This window comes from Gamsiella multidivaricata (assembly GCF_025024155.1).
Source record: "Gamsiella multidivaricata strain RSA 2152 chromosome Unknown BC939scaffold_103, whole genome shotgun sequence".
Taxonomy (NCBI): domain Eukaryota; kingdom Fungi; phylum Mortierellomycota; class Mortierellomycetes; order Mortierellales; family Mortierellaceae; genus Gamsiella; species Gamsiella multidivaricata.
Window position 1 is genome coordinate 16,030 of NW_026251811.1, and position 18,311 is coordinate 34,340.

Below are 18,311 nucleotides of genomic sequence, written 5' to 3' on the forward strand. Positions count from 1 at the left end.
GGTATCATCCTTGTCACGTTGATGTTCTGGACGTCGTAAGAGGGGTCCTGGACCTAGTCATAATGTACCTATGCTATATGTCCCTACCTCCCCGTCTTGGGCCCAAGTAGACTGTTAATAGAATGAAACAGAAGTGCGGCATAGACCGTAGTAGAGTTGAGCCATAAACACTGCACTTGATGGAACACAACGAAAACAAAGATAATGAGTGAACCGCCCGACTCTGTGAGCTCCATTCTTTCCATGTGGATCAGCCTTTTATTCTTTCGTTGCCTACAGAAGGGCTAATCTTCTCTTGACTTCTACATTAGCACAGCAAGATTCTTCGTACACTCGAACCTAGTTTTACCAGCGCGTTGCGATTACATTTCAAAATGATTGTGAAAGTACGTTGTGCATGTGGAAAACCTCGGACTTTTTTTAGTAGAGTCCCACATAGCATTACCTACTTCTTCTTCTTTGCCCCGCTATGTCCTGCTCCCTGTAACACGGAGAGCGAAGTCGATTCCGCAGTCAACAATGCCTCTATGCCCAAGACATTGTTCCTCCTTTTCCGAGGCCTTATACCAAGAATTGTAGACGGACCCAGGCTCCGGCCGCGTCATCTACAATATTCGAATCCTAAGCAGTATCAATTCAGCCCTCAAGGGCCTCGCTTTCCGATTCCATACACGATGAGTCAGACGAGGGTGGAATGGGACCAGGAGAAAGACGTGGAAATAAGGGGTTGCTATTCTGAGGAAGAACCTATTATCAGTCAACTGGAGCAAGAAGCAGCATATAAGCAGGACTTGGAGCGTATTCAAGAGAGATCTGCAAAAGGGCGAAGCTGGATAATATTTGAGTGGTCCTGGATGGAGATTGTTATTTATGATGCCCGGTCGCAAAAAGAAGGCAAGGACGCGCAGCATAGGCTCAAACCGCTCATAGCAAGCCCTCGAAGATAAGGTACAGCTGCTCCATAAGGGCTATCATTCCCTGAGCCGCATTCGAGTATGGACTCCCACCATCTATCACCCGCATCCTTTGCTCACCCACCTATCCGCTCTTTGGTGGTGGGATCAAATAGGCAAAGTATGTGGGATGTTCCTATTTTTTGCTGAAGTACTTTTAGCACGAGCTATGCAGGGCTTACCGAGCCTTATGATCATCGTCATATTCCGCTGCGTGGACTATGCCATTAACATCACTGGCATTCTTTCTGCGACAGTTTCGCAAATCAAGCCTTGGCAAATTGGTACAGAATTCACGATTATCGACAGCTTGATCGACGGCTCCGTGGTTGTTGCTGATGAAATGGAGTCAAGTTATATCAGCACATGTCAGGGGCAGTTTTCAGGAAAAATTCGACTTACCACAAGCAATGCCTTTTAGGCTAACAACGACAACTCTACCATGACATCTGAAATAATGGATCTTTATCCCTTGAGAATGCTGAGAATCCTGCTGGTTTCAAGTTCCCATAAATCCGGCCTGATGATGTTGGAGAGGGTTGTGGTGCACGTTCTTATATTCTCCATATCCGAGTCCACATCGGCTTCCTCGTCCAATCCGGAATGAGTTGCTTGCTGTATCGACTCCTCGTCTACCTTGCGCTCTTCCCAGACAACCTCAAACTCCAACTGCACGATCCCGCGCCACCGCCCCAAATTGTTGGATCGATCGAGGTGGGCCCTAAGGTCTGCTTCAGCAAATCGAGGGGGCAGGCCGAAGTCCAACCTAAGGACTTCCTCTGTACCCTTCAATACGCTTCTGGGAAGCCTACTCGCGTTCAAAAAGGCGTCCTTCGTCGTCTCGGCTTTCTTTTCGGTCAACAACGTGCTCTTTGGCTTGTCCCGAGAAAATTTCTTGCGATCGAGGATTGGGCAGATGGCTTTTGTCGCGCTGGTACGAGTTGTCACCAACCTATTTGTTAATCATCAGGGTAGTAGAATGATGATGAGATACCAAAAGATTTACAGCCATCACCTCCCGCTGGGCCTTGAATGCCTGATAACACCTGTTATAGTCGGGACACTCTATGACTGAGCTCTGTTCTCATGGTCTCGGCTTCCAGAGTCTAGGTCCTGGTTTGTATGCTGCTACTGTAAAAGGGCTTTTGAACTCTGTCGAGACTACTGCCTCCGCTACCATGATGTCGGTAAGGTGTTGCAACGCAGTTAAAATCAAGCACTCTGATATTGAATGCAATGAGTCAATGTGGTGGAAGATGCCTATTGTAGAGAGTGGACTTGGCAAACTGTATACGACCATGTTGATTCGAAGCACTGATGCGATGTGATGAAGCAAAAAGGAACTATTGTTGGGAATGGGGATTCTTATGAAGGTATTTGAAGATTTGGGAAGCAAGTTGAATGTATGCACCGCGTCGGCGCTCTTGGGTCACAGTCCCTCCTCCTCACTGCTCAAAGCGTCGGTTGTGGTATGGCTGGTATCCTCCGTAAGCACCTTGTTTATCTGTGGGCGTGGACTGCCGGTTGAGCTGTTGTCGCGTACCACGACCAGATCGGTCGACCCTAGGCAAGCGATCGGACCACCCTTGGCAACGCGTGTGATCGTTATACAAAGACAAATAGAGATCCATAGTTGTGTATCTGATTTATTCCCCATCTAGTAACGAATACAACCCTAAGCTTTCCTTGACTTTACTTCTTAAAGCTGTATTGTCCTTCCTTTATCCCAGAGGAAGAGTTGCTTGAGAGGGTCTTTCGGCGTCCCTGTCTGTGTACCGGCTTGAAGGAGCTCTGTCTGCCTCCGCTGTCGTCGGTCTATCTTGGTTTTGGATAGTACATGCATCAGCAAAGGGTGGGTATATATATGACCTGGCAACACGCGTTCTTTGCGCGACGACTGTTCGAGCAGGGAATGCCGGAGCTGAGATAGGTCAGCATCAGTCACACCGAGCACATTTGAAGCAGCGTTCCGAAAGAGTTGAATCTACAACTTTCCACGGATGCTTTTTCTTGACTGACAAGGACTCTCTTCAATACCAAAGGTTGCTTTCCCTTTCATTGATTTTTCTATAGGCGCCACAATCAATCCCATACCGCCGGTAGAGTCAAGCGATCCGTCGCTGTCGCTGTCCAAGATACCGTGGCGCACTCTTTTTCTGATCGGCGAGAGCTGACTTCCGAGCAAGGGGCTGCTTTCCCGTCCATTGCATCGCCAGTCTTCACCGCAAACGTCTCGCTCGAATCAACATGGGACAGCCCCCCATTATCGCCATCCAAGTCTCTATCAAATTGATCATATTCATCAGACTCAGAGGAAAAGCTTGAATCAGAGTCAGAGGAGGAACTTGAATCAGAGTCAGAGGAGTAACTTGAATCAGACTGCTTGCCGTCGGAACCCCATTCGTTTTCTGCCACTTCAACCTCATTGTCGTCTTGCCGAACGGCCTAACCTCCCACGAAAGAATCGCGAATATCGAACTTCATCTCCAGTTGCGTCATCCTCAGGCCCAAGCTCATGTCCAACATCATTTCCGGGCGATACTTCAGGTTCTCGAAATCGGCCCTCGACCTTGATAATTGATCTTCTTCAAGCTGCTCGATAATGACATCTCGCTCCACCCTGGCATCTTATACTGCCTTGATCAAACGGCTTTTGATAGCGTGCCAATGGGTTAATGCTGTTGATGGTAATCCACTCTCTTTCGCTAGGCGGAAAAGTACTTTTTCAGGGGCAAAAATGTGAACTGGAAAAGGTCCCTTGAAAAAAAAAAAATAGGTCGCGAAAGTCATGAAACACTTGTGGGCCCAATGCGGAGGGGTTCTGTCAGCCTGAAAACGAGCCGCGGATACAAGAGCAATGGAAAAATGAGGAGGAGGTCAGTGATGTTCTCTTTTTTCTGCTCTTTTTCTCTTTTCGTCCCCTATTGTGCAATTCTACCACGCACCAGAATGAAGGAAGGTTGATCCCTTTTCTTTAGCGTGGTTATTATGTTCTTTCTTCTACTGTCTTCAGGACCACCAAGAAGAGTATACTAAATTCTCATTTTTGCAAAAATGAACCGCTGAGTCGAATTGTGCGATGTTGTCGCTTGGCCCGAAAGAGCTCAAGTGCAGGGCGATACGCCAGTCATGTCCTCAATTATGAGAGCAGTTAATTGACATCATGTAAGGAACACAATGCGATCGATGTTCCATCCCCCTTCTTTTGATTGCCTTGTTCGTCTTCTTAATTCTCAATCCTGAAGCGTCTACTCCATTGCGCCCGCTCTCCTCCTATCTGCGCACAGGAGCCCCTACGCTTGCTCATTTTTTATTTCTTTACCTCAACCTAATAAACCCTTGAGCTGAATTTATTTGTCCCCATGTCTGTAAATGCATAGTTTGAACCCTAATCATGAACATAAACACTATGAAAGGGTGCAGTACGAATCCAATCCAGTCGCTAGGAGCAACGATCGATCTGTTTTCAGTCCCTCGTGTTTTGCCCGTGCTCAGTGCACCGTGCGTTCATGCAAATTCTCCTTGGTCAAGGCGCCCGTCGTGTCACCGCCTCTCTCTTCCTCATTCCCCTTTCTATGCTCGGTCTTGTAAGCCTGTGACATAGTAACAATAGAGAGCGATAAACTAGGCCCGGCTACTGGGCCGCTATTTCTGCTGCTCCTCAAGGATAGTACCTTTTATTTGTTCAATCTGTTGCAAAAGCCCAAAGGCTGTGCATGTTGAGCTGCGGAATGAACATCCAAACCGCATCGAGAAAAAAAAGGTAACGAACGACACGCCTCAGGGGCGTATTAGCAATATACGGCTCTCAACCAGAGTTTCCGTGCATCTATGTCGTCTTTGCTTGCTTCTGTCATCCCCCCTGCGTATGTTTGGAGCTTGCTGGCTAGGTGCCTTTGTATTGCACTACGGGAACCTAAATGCCGGCTTGCTAGTCATACTGTTATCCTGTCTAACTCCCGTCCATTTCTAATGTCTGTTGTAGCTGGAGGTACGAGAGGATCCCCTATTTTGGCACACACATGACACAACTATATCCTCCATCTAGGCCGACAGGCCCTTGTATCAAGTTCTCCCGCATTACCTCACACTACGTAGAATTGTTGATCCAAAATACAGCACAGCGCATTTAGTTCTTGCAGTACTCATTGGTAACATTGGGCGCACAAAAAGCGGATGATATATAGACCAGTCTTGTCCGCATGGATAAGAGGAAAGCAGAGAGTGAATTTGCAATGGTCAAAGGGCGCAGCTCAGAGGCACCGTCGAGAGTTGCACAGAGGGCTTCCCGATTCCCAGCACTACGACGGCGTTGTTCGGTCTGCCCCTTTTTGTTGCTCGCATCCATCTTTAGGAATCTGGCTTTCGCAAACAGGAGCTGCTCGGGCTAGGAGCGATGAGTGCTGAGCTAGAAAAATACGACTGCAAGATAAATCTAGAAAGAAGACTTGTGTCATGAACGGGGCCATGGATCTTCTTTCGATGGCTCGCTTTCGATTTAATTAGTCTCTCCTTTCTCTCATTTACATTTTGGTTCCTCTTCCTATGCTTCTAATTGCTCCTGACCGGCTCTCGCCCGCTGTTTACCAGCTTGTACAAAGCCCTTCCCCCTTTTTTCCTTTTTCTTCCTGCAGTAACACAACAACCAGGTTGTACCTTTCCTTCTGCTCAAACACTCCCGACTCCTGGATTTCAAACAACAACAAGAATGAAAGGCGTCCATCCGCCGCGTACGATGCACCGTGATATGGGTCCGTGTGTCACCACCCCCCGCCTTGTCCTCTCGTCCACTCGTTCCGCTGATTCTTTGCTCTCTTGCTTTTAATTGCTGGATCGATTTCCATCCTCTGGTCCTCTTTTTTACTTTATTGCTTCCACGCGCTCCCTCTTTCTTTTTTTTTCTTGTGGTGTTCCGTCTCCCTCCCTCCCTCTTCGTTGCAGACCCCCACCCCTCTCCTTCCCTCCTTCCCCCTCCCCCCCCTCCCTTCCTCGCTCCCTCCCTCGCTCCCCAACATCATCAGCACACATAGACTATAAACATTCCGCATATAATACATAGACTAGGCAACAACACGCTCCCTATCCTGGCTGGCTTCTAGGCCAATTACCCCTTGTTTCCAGTCTTTGGTTCTCCCGTATAAGTACGAGGTATTCCCTCCGCATGGCCTCTTCTATTCTCTTGATCTTTACTCTCTCGTGTTCGCTGCTGCACACTTTGCTATTGCCATTGATCAACTTTCTACTCTACTATCCTATTATTCTACTGACTCCCCCCATTAGTTTCGCACAAGGTAATTCCCATAAGCACTTTGGACTACCCCTACAAAGCGCAAGCACAAAACCATACACGACATAACGTTAAGACTATTTACGAAAATAAAAAAGGCTGACGGCATGCTCGATCTACCTTCATCACTCTCGATTTCCGCAGGGTCACCACAGCAACGAGATCAAGTCATTGTCCTGTCCCACCCTGCCCTTTTTTTCCACATTGCAACAAACACATCCCGCAGTGATCCCGGCCCTTCATCCCTCGGCATAAAGCATAAAAAATTGAACGTCTGCAACTCAGTTTCGACCATCTCCTGTGTTTATTACGCGTAGTTTCTCTTCAGCTGTTTGCATATCCTGCCTTTGGAACACAAACAGGACTTTGAAAGTGTACTACAGTAGAACAATCATTGTTACCAGCTATCTTCAAGCATAAAAAGCACTCAATGTCGTCTGTAGATCTGCCGTCCATCCAAACCAACCTTGCTCCCTATTCTACTTCCTGTACTTCGCCATCCCTCGCACCCGCACACCCCTATCACTCAGTCTCACCTGGCTCTGCTTTCCCATCCATGTCCTTCCAAAGCCGGTCCTACTCAATCTCGTCTTCGTCGTCGTTCCTCTCGGCCTGCAGCTCTGCCTCGGATCGCTCGCTGTCTGCTTCGCCTGGTCCTGCTACACCCTGTGACATGATGGGTCGCTCCCCCTCGTTCTCGCACGACTCGATATACAGCAAGCCCATCCTACCCAGTCTTCAGCATAAACATCACCATCTATCCTCCTGTCCTTCTCCTTCTTTCTCCGCATCTCAGCGATACAACTCTTCTTCACTCATTTCTTCCTCCTCATCCCGTCACCATCCTTATCAACTACTGTGCCCCCAGCAACCAAAGCAAGACTATCCGCACGGCTACCAAGAGAGACCCCGCTCTCCACAGTATCACTCATCCATCCATTCGCCCCTCAGACCACTCTCCAGTCCTTCTTCACCCAGCGACATGCTCCCCATTCATTCCCCTCGAAGCCATGGTGATTATCACTCGTCCTACTATCACCAGCAGCCTCATCATCGCCAATCATTCTACAGGAGCAGCAATACCCACCAGGTCGACTACTTCCAACCACGATTGGCAACAAACACGACTCTCAACCCTTCTTTTGGGTACCACACTGGCATCCCAATGATGACGCCCAAGGAAGAAGAATGTGAGCCGTCGCGATCTGCCTTTGACCATCGAGCCATGTCGCCAGCCGAGGATGACCGCAGTGATTTTGCACTCTCCATGTCGGGCTCTCCTCCAATGTCCCAGGCGGGATCTTCATTCTCGCGAGAGTCGTCACCTTCCGTGGACTCTGACCGCTTCGGCTCTATGTCCGAAGCTTCAGCCTCGATGACCTCCTTGGTGTCTTCCTCCTCGTCGTCGTCCTTGTCAACGACACCTGCGCCGACGACTACGCAGCTGTTGTTGTGCCCAGTCTGCAGCCGGGCCTTCAAACCGAGCAAGAACCAGAACTGTAACCTCAGGCGGCACCTCAAGAACGTGCACAACATGTCGCCGGCGATTCATCCTCGCAAGTGCAAGTGGGACTCACTTCCGGATGGTCGTGTTAAGGACGACAAGGATCGTAAGGACCGCACACGTAAGAGCAAACGGCTTTGGGCCCGCAAGTTCCGTCTGCGACGCAAGGTTGAGGAGGCGGCGGTGGTCCTGAGCATGCTGAGCCAGGCTGTCTAGGAACAATGAGGGGGGTTCCTCGTCGCCATTCTTCACCCCTGAACCCGGGCAACAAGAAGTCAAGCTTAAACACGAAGTCAAGGTCCATGGTCCAAAAATAATTTCTCACTCCCTTTTGTTTCGATCCACCTAGAGGAGCTGGAATCTATTTCGTCCTTTCTGAGAGGAGAGGTTTTTCTTTCTTGGGCTGCAGACAGGGCGGGTGTGTAACAATGCCCACTGGCATGTTCCCAATTCTTTTTTTGTCCTCCACTATGTGAGACATCCACACCCCATCCAACCATCGATGTCCTTTCCTCGTTTTGTTTGCCTCTTCTCCCATTCTTCACTTCTTTTCTGCAGAGAGGGGGTCTGTCTCCGTCATCATCAGGAGATGGTACCCTTTTTTAGCAATAGGAGGGAGACAACAAAAACACACACAACAAAAGCGCCGCTTTGTTCGCCCTCGCCTTGGCTGGACTTTGATGAGGCGGGCCCCAGCGCGCTACTCCTCCCCTATTCTTTCATCTCTTCCTTCCTCAGGAAGAGACATCGGGTCTTGGCATCTCAAGACCCTTTCTGTATCATATCATCATATACCTCATTTCCTCGTGTATATTCCTCTGTGTCTTCCTCCTCCTCCTTCAAAATGATACTGTACATACACCTTTTGTTTTTTACTGTTTTTTTCTTAGTTTTCTGCTATATAGTCTACGCGTAATCTCTATAGTAATACAGAAAGATTTTCTTTTACTCGTGAGTTTGATCCGAAAACGCGCATTGACCACCCCTTCTTGTCCCCTGTGCGATGTTAAGGGTTCCTCAGGACTGTGTTTCTAGCCTGGATCGGGATGTAAACAGCAAGGGGGGAGGGGGAGGAGGAGCTCCACCTTCCAAAAAGCTCAACCCTTTGATTACCTTGGCATCATCCACTCCTCCCCTCCTAACCCTCCTGGCACGCGCCCCTCCATCCTCCCATCCCCCTGTCACTCCTTTCTTTTTCTTTTTTTCTCTACACACACTCATATAAGACACAGTCAACATGCTTCAGCTGAAGTCGATCCTCAACGTTATTGACAACTCGGGTGCTGTCTGGGCAGAGTGCATTCGAGTCCTGCACGGAGGCAAATACGCCAGGATAGGTGCGTCTTGACACTACCTATTTCTCATTCTTACATATACACACACACACACTCGCAACGACGGCCTTTACATCAGCAACAACATATTATCCTTATATCATCTCTCACAATGCCCTGCATCTGAAAAAAAAAATGTACTCCCCTTCTGAGAGTTTCCTTATATCGTACCTAACTATCCTAATCCTCACCCTCACCTGGACCCATTCATACTTATACTCATACTCAACAATCTCCTCTTTCTTCGTCAATTGCTCTGTACAATTTCCATAGGTGACGAGATCGTTGTGGTCGTGAACAAGGCCAAGTCGAACGCCGTGGCGACGGCATCGGGAATTCCCAAGGTCAAGAAGGGCGATGTCCGCCACGCTCTCGTCGTCCGCGCACGAAAGGAGACCCTGCGTCCTGATGGTCGCTATGTCCGCTTTGATGACAATGCATGTGTGCTCCTCAACAAGCAGGGCGAGCCCTTGGGAACCCGTGTCCTCGGAGTAGTCTCGGGTGAGCTCAGGCAAAAGAGGTGGATGAAGTTGTTGAGCCTTGCGCCCAAGGTCATCTAAAACCCGAACCAACAACGTCCCGCCCGCCCTTTACATACATACATACATACATAGTCTATTTCCATCACACTTTGCCATTTTTTTTTCTTGCCGTTTGTAGTCCTGATATCCACATAAAGCATTTATTTGAAAACACGTTGTTCAAAACCATTGGGGATTCATTAATTCTGGTATTGGTTTCTTGTGTAATATTGAGAGTAGCTTGAAGATTACTGATCATCGATGTCGATCCCCATACTATCAAAAAGGCGGCGGCAGAATGGCTTTTTAGAACAGGGTACCGTCGCTCAGAATGGCAATTGGGGGACCCTTGGTATTGGGACGCGATACAGAGGCGATCTCTCGTCCGGCCTATGTGGGATGCATTACAACACATCGAAGAATAGTTTTCCAGTCAGCAGACAGCGCTTTTTACCGCCATTAAAAAAAAAACCTGCTTTCAGACATTACATTCCAAGTGCCGCCCTGAAGGACTTGAGCAAGCGTCAGGTTGGGCATGTTCAATTGCTTGCGGACCTCGACAGCAATGCGGTCCAGGGTAGCAACGGTCATGGCGCGCCATTCAATGATAACGGGATCACTAGGCTCAAATGTCGGCACGACCTCAATTGCTGGTTGTCCAGGCCTGAGCGCATTGTCCTTGTAGTTAACTAAACCACGTTCCTCCTCCTTGGACTTCAGCGTCATGAATCCGAGGTCAATTAGCAAACCACCTGTTGAATGAAATGCAAAAAAATATTTAGCAACAAGGTATTAAGGTACTGCTGCATCCATTCATACAACAATAATTTGCGCGCAAAATGGTCCGTCCTTACCATTGCGGTACTCAGGAAGGCCTGTCAAGAGGTTAGCGTGCTCCCATTCGATATTCAACATTGTCTCGAGAGGTTCCATGATTGAGTAAGTCATCCATTGCGATAGCTTGTGGAAGGGGACATAGTGCTCAGTGGAGTCTGGCGCGGCATTGGGGCTACGAATGGCGTCGCAAGGCCAGACATCGCCCAGCGAGACGCCGTTCAATGACATACGTGACGCTGGCCAGACCTCTGCAAAACCGTCAATCACAATCTTGAAAAGCGACTCCGTGCGGACCACGTACTTTTCCTTTCGTCGTGGTCGGTCTGCTCCCTCCTTGAACAGGACATCTATTTTTGCGTGTCAACAAGATGCTAGATTGTTTAGTATGCCGGCATCTCATTCCCATCAGGCATCATAGGCGGGATATGCTGCTACTGATCACTCTTCAGTTGCTTTCTCACGTGCCAACCATGTTTCCTGGACGGAGAAGCTAAACACAAAAGAAATACTATATGTCAATACTGTGCACGCACTCGAACTCGCTGCTGATCGCCGTCAAAAACGATGTCTCTGATAACAAGACGCTACTTACAGCATTCTCGGATCCGGCAAAGTACTCTGGATGGGCCTTGAGGGACTTGCCGAGTCGTCTGAGTAGCTCCCATCGACCCTCGAGGCCGAGCAGCGGATTCTTCTGATCGTCCACTTGGAACCCTTCTCTAAGGCTTTCCAGTGTAAGGTTGCACAGGCCATCAGCTAAAATGCAAGAATAAGATGTCAGCCGTCATGTACGACATTCCATAATCAGGCGTAAGCGTACACAGCAAAACACTATTCGTAGGATGATTGGGGCGAGACCTCCTGGTATACTTCTCCCCCTGACAGTGAAAAAAAGAAGGGGGCCCGCACAAAAAATAGCCGTTGCATTCCTGCACTCGTGTCCAAGTCTGAATTCCCCATCTGAGCAACCGATTACCACTTGCAGTGTGGTCAGGACACGAATTCTCCAAGGGAAGGAGGAGGAAGGGGGGAAGGGGTTCACGAAAAAGAGGAAAGCAGAAGGCAGAAATAAAGACGTCTCTGCGTCGCTCGTTTGTCTGTTCGTTCGTTTGCTCGCCTTAAAATGACAGGGCAAAGGAGGAGAACGAAGGGGATTGCATGATGCGCTGCAGCAAACGAAAAACACGCAAAAAAGATAGGATGAACTTCAACGACTCCTCAAGACTGAAAGCGACTGTGTTGTTTCCAGGGAAATATCAGCAAAACTTGATGACCAGAATGCAATCGGAATCAAAGTAAGGGTCTGAGGGAGGTGATTATGCGGGAAGTGCATCAAGAAAACAGACCCTCGAACCCTTTTGCATAAAATTTAGGGGCGACAATTGCTAGTTTCTTACCATCGACCTGATGACTGCGATGGATGTCGCTTGAGAACCGCCCTTCCTTGAACATGGCCAAACTGGCCAGGGCCAATCCTTCTGATCGCGAATAAGACCTTGCCATCTTCTGGACGTTATCAGACTTTTGCTCAAATGTCCATCGGTCTCCTGCGCCTGCATCCAGCAAGACTGAGACCACGGTCAAATCCACGAGTCGACGGACGGTCTCGAGAGTGTCGACCCTACCCTTCCAGCTCTCGACCAGCTGTCCGATACGATCCCTTTGACCGACATCGAAATGGCGCAGACGCGTGTGTGGTGGGATGTTGGCAATCTCGTTCGCATCGTAGTCGCGCTTGATTAACGCCACGACAAATTTGGCGACGTCGCCCAGCTTTGAGAAGTCGACATCGAAGTACTTGAGCTGGCCCTTTTGGGCATTGGCGTAGACAAGCTCTGCTCGTTCGCGGACTGCGGGCAGTGACTTTAGGTAGGCGATAGTCTCTGCGGTCGAGGGCGCGGGGGTCATTGTGGTTGAGATTTATGGGGATGGGAAAGAAAAGGAGAAGGAAGTAAGGAAGTAAGGAAGTAAGGAAGGAAAGAGAGGAACGAAAGAAACAAAAGATTGCCACCAGTCAGCAGTTTCGTACCATTTCAGCGGGTTGTAATTTGGGCCTCTTGTTCCTTGTCAGTCTCGTCTTGAATAATCTACTGCTCCTCATTATCGCTTCGCCTCCATTTTCTTTCCCCTTTGATGCTCGATTCGGTGACAGTTATCATCGCCCTCCTCAAACAAGAAAGGGAAGGAGCGACAGCAAGAGCAAGGAGAAACAAGATGGATCCTAGTGCGAGGTCCCTGGTCAGGACGAGATCCATGGTCATGCAAACAAAACTGAAAGAGAAGGGGGTGGGGAGGGAGGGAGGGGGGGGGGGGGGGGGGGGGGAGGAAAGAGCTATGTTTGCATGCATCTCTCACAACCATTCAGCTCTTCCTGAGCAAAGAGAGTCTGAAATAACTACGGATAGAAAACAGGGCCTTGTAAACAAACCTAACTGTCAGTCTGGCTCGCTGAAAGTATATCCTCGAAGGTTATTGATAAAAAAGCAGCCTGGCCTTCTCCATTATGTCGATGTCTTTTCATTTCTGTCGTTGCTCCTATATAACCCGTTCAAGTAAGCCATGGTCGATGATGACAATGCATCCAGCGTTATTCACTAACTGATCCCTCTCCTTATGCTTTATATAATGTATTGTTCCATCGTTTTTTTGGTAATGGAGTCAACAAAGCGGTTGAGCAACTCAGCACTACCTATCTGGATGCGATGTAGACTCCAAGGAGGCCAGAGTCCTCTGGTGATTTTCTGATGGGGCGTGGGAAAGTAACGAGCGGCGAACGACTTTATCTTCAGGACGTCCATGCTCACGTGGATGTGCTTACCTTGAAGCCTTGAGCTTGTGACCGAAGTCCTGCTGGTGCATATCCGGAGAGAGATGCGTATGAAGAACGCGGAATGGGTATATAGGATTGCACACGCGACATAGCGGAACTACGGAAAACTCTGTGTTTTCATAGCCATTTCACGTTGCCCGCTCAGCGTGTCCTTGGTGAGATTTTATTGGCTGCTCAGCAATTGTGGATATGGCGGATTCATCCGACGATAAAATACTGTGGGTGCCCAGGGTCAATGCCCGGTCTACATTTGCTGGCTCTGTCCATGCAGACAATGCATTTACACAATGGCATATCAGAGGGTGTATTCCTACGGATACCCAGTATCAATGGCACCCTTCAATCGATTGCATCGGCACTGCATGGTATAATGAATCCAAAAGGTGGTCGCTGCAGCGAGTGCTGCTGGGGCAGCTGGGTTGATCTGTGGAGAGTGATATCGCAAGAACTTTGTTTATGTTTTTGCCAAAAGATAAGTCGTTTTGATACTCAGCTTCGCAGCGGTCTTTTTTTTTTTTTTTGTTGGTGCCTTTTTTTTTGCTTCCCGCATTCGCTTCTTCCGTCTCCTCTCTCTTTCACATCAACACACACACTCTCTCTCTCCCTCGCTCATCCACACACACCTTATCACCATCATGTCCTCCATGCTCAAGAAGGCTGCCGTCGTCTCCATTCCCTCGGTCCGTCAGGCCCTCCTTCGCTCCAACCCTGTCGCTGCCACTGCTCTCCTCGCCAAGCGCGCCTACAACTCCAAGGGTGGCGTCGAGGTATGAGATATCCATCTGTCTCTCACATACATTACTTCTGGATTTCTGGAACATGGAAATGCAGGATCCAGCATTTATCTTGGAGTGTCAGCGTCGCAATATCTGAGGGCCCAGTTGGCGCACTAAAGCTCATCTATGTAAAAAACGGAATGTCAGCCCAACAAAAAAAAAATCCTATACGATTGGGTACCAGCAATATCCAATATTCGAGAACGTTAACCTGGAAGACGGCAGAAGACTGGCTCATTAGCTGGAGTCTGTTATGGGGAAGGCCGCGTGCCCCAAAACCTTTGTTGAGTTGCCCGCGGCTCTCAATTTACTACTGTTCGTCTGAACAAATTATCGCCTACCGCTCCCACGGTGAGACCAGATGGGAACGGATGAACGATAGGACAGTGGGCAACAGTGATAAATGTGCGGGACAGTGGACGGATAATGAAGCAGAAAATGGTATTTTACAATTAGTAACGCGTTTTTACGGTATAAAATGACTATAGATGACCGTCCGCGATGCCTTGAACGCTGCCTTGGAGGAGGAAATGATTGCTGACGAGAAGGTCTACCTGATGGGTGAGGAAGTCGGTCAGTACAACGGAGCCTACAAGGTAAATAACAAGGATCTGTTTTGGTACCGGCAACGACCTAACGCGCTTGGATGCAACGAAAGGACAAGATCTCGAGCTCAATTGACCCACACTCTCGATATCTTTTTGTGTTCTTAGGTCTCCAAGGGTCTTTTGGACAAGTTTGGCCCCAAGCGCGTGATCGATACCCCCATTACCGAGTCTGGATTCTGTGGTCTCGCTGTCGGATCTGCCTTTGCTGGATTGAAGCCCGTCTGCGAGTTCATGACCTGGAACTTTGCTATGCAGGCCATTGATCAGATCGTCAACTCTGCCGCCAAGACCCACTACATGTCTGGCGGTAACGTCACCTGTCCCATCACCTTCCGTGGCCCCAACGGCGCTGCTGCCGGTGTCGCTGCCCAGCACTCGCAGTGCTTTGCTGCCTGGTATGGATCTGTTCCCGGTCTTAAGGTCGTCTCTCCCTGGAACTCTGAGGATGCCAAGGGTTTGTTGAAGGCTGCTATTCGCGACCCTAACCCTGTCGTTGTTTTGGAGAACGAGCTCATGTACGGCGTTCACTTCCCCATGTCCGAGGCTGCGCTGTCGAAGGACTTTGTGATTGAGATTGGCAAGGCCAAGGTCGAGAAGGAGGGCTCGGACCTTACCATTGTTGCCCACTCGCGCTCGGTCGGATTCGCATTGGAGGCTGCTGAGCTTTTGGAGAAGGAGGGTGTCTGCAAGGTTGAGGTCATCAACCTGCGCTCGATCCGTCCTCTCGATATCGACACCATCATCAAGTCTGTCAAGAAGACCAACCGCTTGGTGACCGTTGAGGGAGGCTGGCCTCAGTACGGAGTTGGATCCGAGATCTGTGCTCAGATCATGGAGAGCGAGGCCTTTGACTACCTGGATGCTCCTGTTGTCCGCGTTACCGGTGCTGATGTCCCTACCCCATACGCTCAGAACTTGGAGACGTTTGCCTTCCCTGACACAGAGGTCATTGCCCGCGTTATCAAGCGCACCCTCAACAAGAAGATCGGTGCTTAAGCAACCCATTCTCTCACTTTTTTTATTTCTGCACTCCTCTCATGTATATTCATCCTTACTCTAGCCACCTCGGCCACCACCATCACCGCTACTCTACCACTCGCAAGAATCATCTTTTTCTACAAACATACAATCTTGCAATAAATGCATTTTCCTATACTTTGTTCAAGTTGGTGGCAATGTGCTGAGTTATGCAAAACAAAAAAAAAAAAGGCAGTCAATATATCATCTATGAAGGGACACAGCTCTCCTTCGCGTGCTCCAGTTGGTGCCGATCCTTGCGACGATGCTATCCTTCATCTCATTTCACACTACCCGCCAATGCCGCGGCGTCGCTTGGCGACAAACATGTCGTCATCTACCAACCAACGCGACACATCGATGCGTCGCTTCTGCGGCCCGAGCTCTCAACACCGCGGCGACTCCTGAGAGCACAGCAGCGTTTGTGGCAAAACACCCAGCACTGCCCTCAACGACTATCCCCAAACGTGGACTGGTGCTATCGAAGCTAGGCTTCGGCGCCTATCGCGTTAACGAGACTCAGCCGGCACATCGGGCGGCTCTTTTGAAGGCGATTCAGGCGGGCGTAAATGTTATTGATACAAGCTCCCATTTCGGACATGGTAAGATGGGGGGGGGGGGGGGGGGGGGGGTTATTTGGACGACTAAGGAGGCCAACACTGTAAGGAGTTGGGACAAAAGATAATACTACATTAACGATTGTGAATGGTACTACTACAAACGATGCAATATAGGCGCCTCGGAGAAATTTGTGGGAAGCACGCTGCAGGAGCTGTTCAAGGAAGACAAGGTCAAGCGGGAGGTATGCGTGCCTTCTTATCTCCGGAAAGGTTGTCGCAACGTCCCATAATCCTTGCTAAAGTCGGTTGATTTGTGCTGTTCAAATCATAGGAAGTTGTGGTAGTTTCAAAGGCAGGCTTCATTCTTCCACCGACCTCGACCTTCCCGACGGATTCCTTAGAGAACGTGCCTTCATACGCCAAGATCTCTGAATCATCTTACCACTCGATTCACCCATCCTATCTCAAGTTCCAAATCACAGCCTCGCTCACGCGTCTGCAACTGGACAAACTGGACATCTTTATGATTAACAACCCAGAACGCATGCTCGGCGATAAGCACTTGCCTGGAGGATACAGCAAGACCAGACTTTATAAGGAGATCGCAGAGGCATTTGCGTATCTGGATCAAGAAGTTGCTGATGGAAGGATCGGAGGCTACGGTATCTGTTCGAATGCGTTGCATCTACCTACGACGGAAGATCATTTGTCACTCAAGGCTATCATGAGAACTAGGGCTGACTTTGGATGGAAGAAGGAAAATTTTGTGGCGATTGAGGTTCCTCTGAATTTATTTGAGCGCGAACTGGTCACGGATGTATTCCCTGCAAAGTCATTGGCACGGGAAGCCAAGGTACAGTCGAGGGACGAAACGCGATGCAGTGCAATATAATCCTTTCTATGGAAACGAGATAAACTTACTTGGCTCAGCATTTTTTATGTCTTCTTGCTCAATAGGAATTTGACTTGTTCGTATTTACAAATCGACCTCTGAACGCGATTGCTGGCGGACAGATTGTCACATTGGAGAACAAGGGTCAACATACCCGTCAAGGTAATGATTCACCACAAAATGGGGACTGGAAATGGGATGGTTTTATGATCGTGATGCGATTATTCACGCATTTGCTGTTGTTCTAATGCACGTATAGAAACTTCCACAAAGTTACTGGAAACACTTGACTTGAGTTTCACTTCGCTGGCGGAAATGGAGCTGGATATCAAGGAGATGAGTAAGCGATCGGTGTTCTTCATTACTCATGGATTTTGCAGTACAGCACCTTAACATGATATCGACGTGTCTCTCATTTTCGCCATGCCAATATAGTCGAAGAAGAGTCGCTTGCCATGAAATTCGTTTGGAGTGAGGTGAGAATGCATATCCAAGTCATATCGATACCCATCTGATGAGCATCGTAGATATCCGTGCTGACACTTTTATCCGGTTTGAATTTCTTCCACGCGCGCTCATTAAGGTTCTGTCCGAGAACCTTTCACGCCTGTCGTCCAACTACTTTGCAGCAAAACACTTTCTGGAGCGCGAGGTCCTGCCGGCGATTGACCGTGATCTCAAAATCCTGGAGGATAGCATCACCACCGCTACGACGGATGAGCAAGACCGTGAGGACAAGGACGCAGTCTTGTCATGGATCGACCGTTATCGCAAGGAGGCCAAAGTCCTGACAACAGACATGGCCACGTTCTGTCAACTGGACTCTGACAAGCGGAATGATGAACTCAATCTGGTCCTGGGACTGATTTGCAAGGATTTCGTCTCGGATGTGGGGCCCCATAAGGTCGAGAACATTGGGTCGCCGCTCTCGACCAAGTCAATTCAGTTCTGCACGGCACAGGAAAACGTGGGTTGTACGCTTGTAGGGATGAGAACGCCGGAATATGTGTATGATGCGGTGGTGGCTGCGGAGGCGAGTAAGCGGTTAACGAAGAAAGATTTAGAGCTGATTTCGCAGTGTCCGCTACTTTTGGCGACTAGCGAGTGAACAGTTCATCCAGATCGGAGCAAGGAGGATATGAAATAAAAAGTCTTAATGACCGAATGACCGTAGTAGACTCGAGCTAGCATT

At 49.0% G+C, this 18,311-nt stretch overlaps 5 protein-coding genes across 5 annotated transcripts; 4 read left to right on the top strand and 1 right to left on the bottom strand.

The window, feature by feature from the left end:
• Window positions 1-6,670: 6,670 nt before the first annotated feature.
• BC939DRAFT_481454 (uncharacterized protein) lies at window positions 6,671-7,960 on the top strand (the record flags this gene model as incomplete). Its single annotated transcript, XM_051559026.1, has 1 exon — window positions 6,671-7,960. The coding sequence occupies one exon, from the start codon at window positions 6,671-6,673 to the stop codon at window positions 7,958-7,960; it is 1,290 nt and encodes a 429-aa protein (XP_051407149.1).
• Window positions 7,961-8,833: 873 nt separating this feature from the next.
• Window positions 8,834-9,772, top strand: BC939DRAFT_466977 (ribosomal protein L14b/L23e). The gene is made up of 2 exons (XM_051557708.1): window positions 8,834-9,081; window positions 9,352-9,772. The coding sequence occupies exons 1-2, from the start codon at window positions 8,982-8,984 to the stop codon at window positions 9,636-9,638; spliced, it is 387 nt and encodes a 128-aa protein (XP_051407150.1). The 5' UTR covers window positions 8,834-8,981; the 3' UTR covers window positions 9,639-9,772.
• On the bottom strand, window positions 9,773-12,708 carry BC939DRAFT_466978 (uncharacterized protein). Its single transcript, XM_051557709.1, has 6 exons — window positions 11,834-12,708; window positions 11,029-11,192; window positions 10,902-10,926; window positions 10,454-10,783; window positions 10,089-10,351; window positions 9,773-9,989 (listed from the first exon to the last, which is right to left on the bottom strand). The coding sequence occupies exons 1-6, from the start codon at window positions 12,342-12,344 to the stop codon at window positions 9,906-9,908; spliced, it is 1,377 nt and encodes a 458-aa protein (XP_051407151.1). The 5' UTR covers window positions 12,345-12,708; the 3' UTR covers window positions 9,773-9,905.
• A 1,822-nt stretch (window positions 12,709-14,530) lies between these two features.
• BC939DRAFT_403073 (thiamine diphosphate-binding protein) lies at window positions 14,531-15,646 on the top strand (the record flags this gene model as incomplete). The annotated part of the gene is made up of 2 exons (XM_051552716.1): window positions 14,531-14,638; window positions 14,756-15,646. 2 exons carry the CDS (start codon window positions 14,531-14,533, stop codon window positions 15,644-15,646), a joined length of 999 nt encoding a protein of 332 aa, XP_051407152.1.
• Window positions 15,647-15,905: 259 nt separating this feature from the next.
• Window positions 15,906-18,290, top strand: BC939DRAFT_416478 (NADP-dependent oxidoreductase domain-containing protein). The gene is made up of 7 exons (XM_051553010.1): window positions 15,906-16,269; window positions 16,402-16,469; window positions 16,559-17,080; window positions 17,185-17,281; window positions 17,379-17,459; window positions 17,555-17,595; window positions 17,703-18,290. Exons 1-7 carry the CDS (start codon window positions 15,933-15,935, stop codon window positions 18,225-18,227), a joined length of 1,671 nt encoding a protein of 556 aa, XP_051407153.1. The 5' UTR covers window positions 15,906-15,932; the 3' UTR covers window positions 18,228-18,290.
• Window positions 18,291-18,311: the final 21 nt, after the last annotated feature.

Coding starts and splice junctions, on each gene's coding strand:
- BC939DRAFT_466977 (XM_051557708.1), top strand. CDS start 8,982: ATGCTTCAGCTGAAGTCGATCCTCAACGTTATTGACAACTCGGGTGCT. Junction 9,082..9,351: donor AGGCAAATACGCCAGGATAG/GTGCGTCTTGAC, acceptor CAATTTCCATAG/GTGACGAGATCGTTGTGGTC.
- BC939DRAFT_466978 (XM_051557709.1), bottom strand. CDS start 12,344: ATGACCCCCGCGCCCTCGACCGCAGAGACTATCGCCTACCTAAAGTCA. Junction 11,193..11,833: donor TCGCAGTCATCAGGTCGATG/GTAAGAAACTAG, acceptor CTTGCATTTTAG/CTGATGGCCTGTGCAACCTT. Junction 9,990..10,088: donor TTCAGGGCGGCACTTGGAAT/GTAATGTCTGAA, acceptor CATCCCACATAG/GCCGGACGAGAGATCGCCTC.
- BC939DRAFT_416478 (XM_051553010.1), top strand. CDS start 15,933: ATGCTATCCTTCATCTCATTTCACACTACCCGCCAATGCCGCGGCGTC. Junction 16,270..16,401: donor AAGCTCCCATTTCGGACATG/GTAAGATGGGGG, acceptor GATGCAATATAG/GCGCCTCGGAGAAATTTGTG. Junction 17,282..17,378: donor GGGTCAACATACCCGTCAAG/GTAATGATTCAC, acceptor ATGCACGTATAG/AAACTTCCACAAAGTTACTG.